The sequence below is a fragment of the Meriones unguiculatus genome, chromosome 1 (genome assembly GCF_030254825.1).
Source record: "Meriones unguiculatus strain TT.TT164.6M chromosome 1, Bangor_MerUng_6.1, whole genome shotgun sequence".
NCBI lineage: Eukaryota > Metazoa > Chordata > Mammalia > Rodentia > Muridae > Meriones > Meriones unguiculatus.
In genome coordinates this window covers 197,970,252-197,972,943 of record NC_083349.1, presented here as the reverse complement: position 1 = coordinate 197,972,943, position 2,692 = coordinate 197,970,252, and the positions used below count along the sequence as shown (strand labels likewise).

General features: G+C 39.8%; 1 protein-coding gene across 1 annotated transcript; it reads left to right on the top strand.

Moving 5' to 3' along the window:
• The first annotated feature begins 1,554 nt into the window (after window positions 1–1,554).
• On the top strand, window positions 1,555–2,490 carry LOC110563183 (vomeronasal type-1 receptor 4-like). Its single transcript, XM_021660172.1, has one exon. The coding sequence runs from the start codon at window positions 1,555–1,557 to the stop codon at window positions 2,488–2,490; it is 936 nt and encodes a 311-aa protein (XP_021515847.1).
• The last annotated feature ends 202 nt before the right edge of the window (window positions 2,491–2,692 follow it).

The window sequence follows — 2,692 nt, the reverse complement described above, 5'->3', positions numbered from 1 at the left end:
GATGTCTGTGGTCTGTGCTGCCTTCTGAAGTCTTGTGTTCATGCTTGAGGGCCACACTTCCACTGGGTGCCATGTTGATGTTTGTCATCTGTACTGCTGCCAGAGGCCACGCTGAAGTCCAGGGCAGATGCTGATGCCAGAGACTATGTAGATGTTCATGGTCTGTGCTGTCCCCCAAACGATGTGGAAATCCATTATGTATGTGTCCACTGACTATAAAGGACAAAAATAATACTTTTGTAGTGGTATCAATGACTTCAGAATTACAGTTGAGAATGAGGAAACTAGATGGATCCTGTGACATCTACCCACAGACCTCCACCTTAAAAGAAACAGCATTCACATCATGCACCCCAGTCCCACTCACCTCTCCCTCTGCTCATACCTACCCTCCACCTTTTCAACCTCGCTACTCACAGAGGAAAACAATCTCATTGTGGAAGCTGCGGTGTGTCACACTGTGGAACACAGTGTATCTCTTTCTGCAGACTTTGCTTGTAAAAGCAGCCGAAGTGTAGAACTCCACAGCTGGTAGTGTCTTGTGGGATGTGGTGGGAATGGGCTCGGTGTTCTTTGAGGGGCTAGCAACTGGTGTGTGACTATGTTTCAGTGAGTATACGAGCAGCAGAAACTAGACAAGACTCTTCTCCTTCTCCTTCCTCTTCTTCCCTTCCTCCTCCTGGGCCTCCTCCTCCTTCTTTATAAATATGGGCATCGTAAGAGTGTGTGTGGGGGTCCAACATTGGATGACTGGAAAGTGAGTGGGACAGGATTTCATGGTGTGAAGTTCCCAAATAATCAATAAGAATATTATGCAAAACAGGTGAAGATTCCAGAAAACGCACATTCTCCTTGACTGTTCCAGGTAGAAGAAAAAGCAAGCAGCTTAACAGAATACATACACTTTGGCTCCCAGTTTTCAGGACAAGATTGGGTACTATTCCATTGGACTTTTCATGAAGGGGGTTGAAAGGGTGTGTGAGTCAATTTTAGGTTCAGCCATAGACAGGTTCAGCTGAGACAAGATTGAGGAACCTTTGCCCTTTCACAAGACCACAGATATATTTTGAGTAGTATTATAACATTCTCACTTTTTATGTTTTAATTTTAGATAAGATACACATTAATAATTGATAAAGTTAAGAATTTTGGTTATTACTGAAATTGTTTTTTAAAACCATAACAAGCAAATATCAGTATTTTCTGGAATTATGTTTGTTTGTATGAGATGTTACTTTTTTACTGCTTTTCACAAGCCAACATTACATCATCCTGAATGTTTCATTTTTTGAAAGAACTTGATCGCTGTCTATCCATCATATGTCCATATATCCATCATATGTAGTGAAGACTTATGTAAATTAATTTGCTTCCTATCAAAATTTTTGTAATGAGGTATTTTGTATTGTGTACGTTGGCCTTGATTTCCTGACTCTGTTTTAGCCTCTACATGTTCCACGAATTTAAGATGTCCTCTTATTCCACTATTTATATGTATTTATTTTTATTTATTTTGAACAGAGAAGTAGTCATGACCATAATCTCAAGAAAATTATGCGCAAGAATAGAATGGATTTCTGGAATCTGGCTATCAGAATAATTTTCTTATCACAAACTACAATTGGACTTCTGGGAAATTTCTCCCTTATTTTCTACTATGTAGCCCTTTACTACGAACAATGCACACTAAAGCCCACAGATTTGATTCTTATGCACTTAATGGGGGTCAATGCCTTGATCATTCTCTCTTCAGGAATTCCTCAAACAATGGCAGCTTTTGGGTTGAAGCAGTTCTTGAATGATTTTCTCTGCAAGCTCCTTCTATATTTTCAAGGATTTTTCAGGAATTTGTCCATTGGCACCATTTGCCTTTTAAGTGTGTTCCAGGCCATGACAATCAGTCCCAGGGAATCCTGCTGGAAGAATCATAATGCTAAAGCTAAAACGTATATTGGCTGCTCCATTTCTTTTCTCTGGATCTTATATGTGTCAATAAATTTGACTTTCTCTGTACATACATTTATCAATAGGGATGGCAAAAATGCAACAAGAAAACGAGATTTTGGATACTGCTCTATTGTTGGACGTAATGAAATCAGTGACTTACTCTATACAGCATTGGTGGTATGCCCAGAAATCTTTTTTTCTGTGCTTGTTGCCTGGTCCAGCATGTCTATGATTATCATTCTGTACAGACACAAGCTGAGGGTTCAACACATCCGCAGCACTCACAGTTCCAGCAGAACCTCCCCTGACTCCAGGGCCACCCAGAACATTCTGCTCCTAGTTTCCACCTTTCTGGTTTTTTATACTCTCTCCTCCATCTTTCGAGGCTGCATTGCTCTTTTGAATAATCAAAACTGGTGGCTGATGAATATCACTCCCCTCACTTCTTTGTCTTTTCCAGCCTTTGGACCCTTTGTCCTTAGGAATCCCTTTTTGACTTTGTCAAGGCTTATATGGTCTAAATCAGGAACCAAAATGATTTAGTCAAATGTTAAGGATGCAAATAATATACTTTGTGTGATATTCAGTTTTTACTTACCCATCATTCTTAAAAGGTCAATACAGAACTTCAGCAGATAACAAGCACCTTGTCTTTCTAAGATTAACCAAGTTGAGCATGGGAGTTTTGTCAGCTGGTTGAATTAGCCACCTAGATAAACTGAGAATACTGTCAAGACTCCTTGAC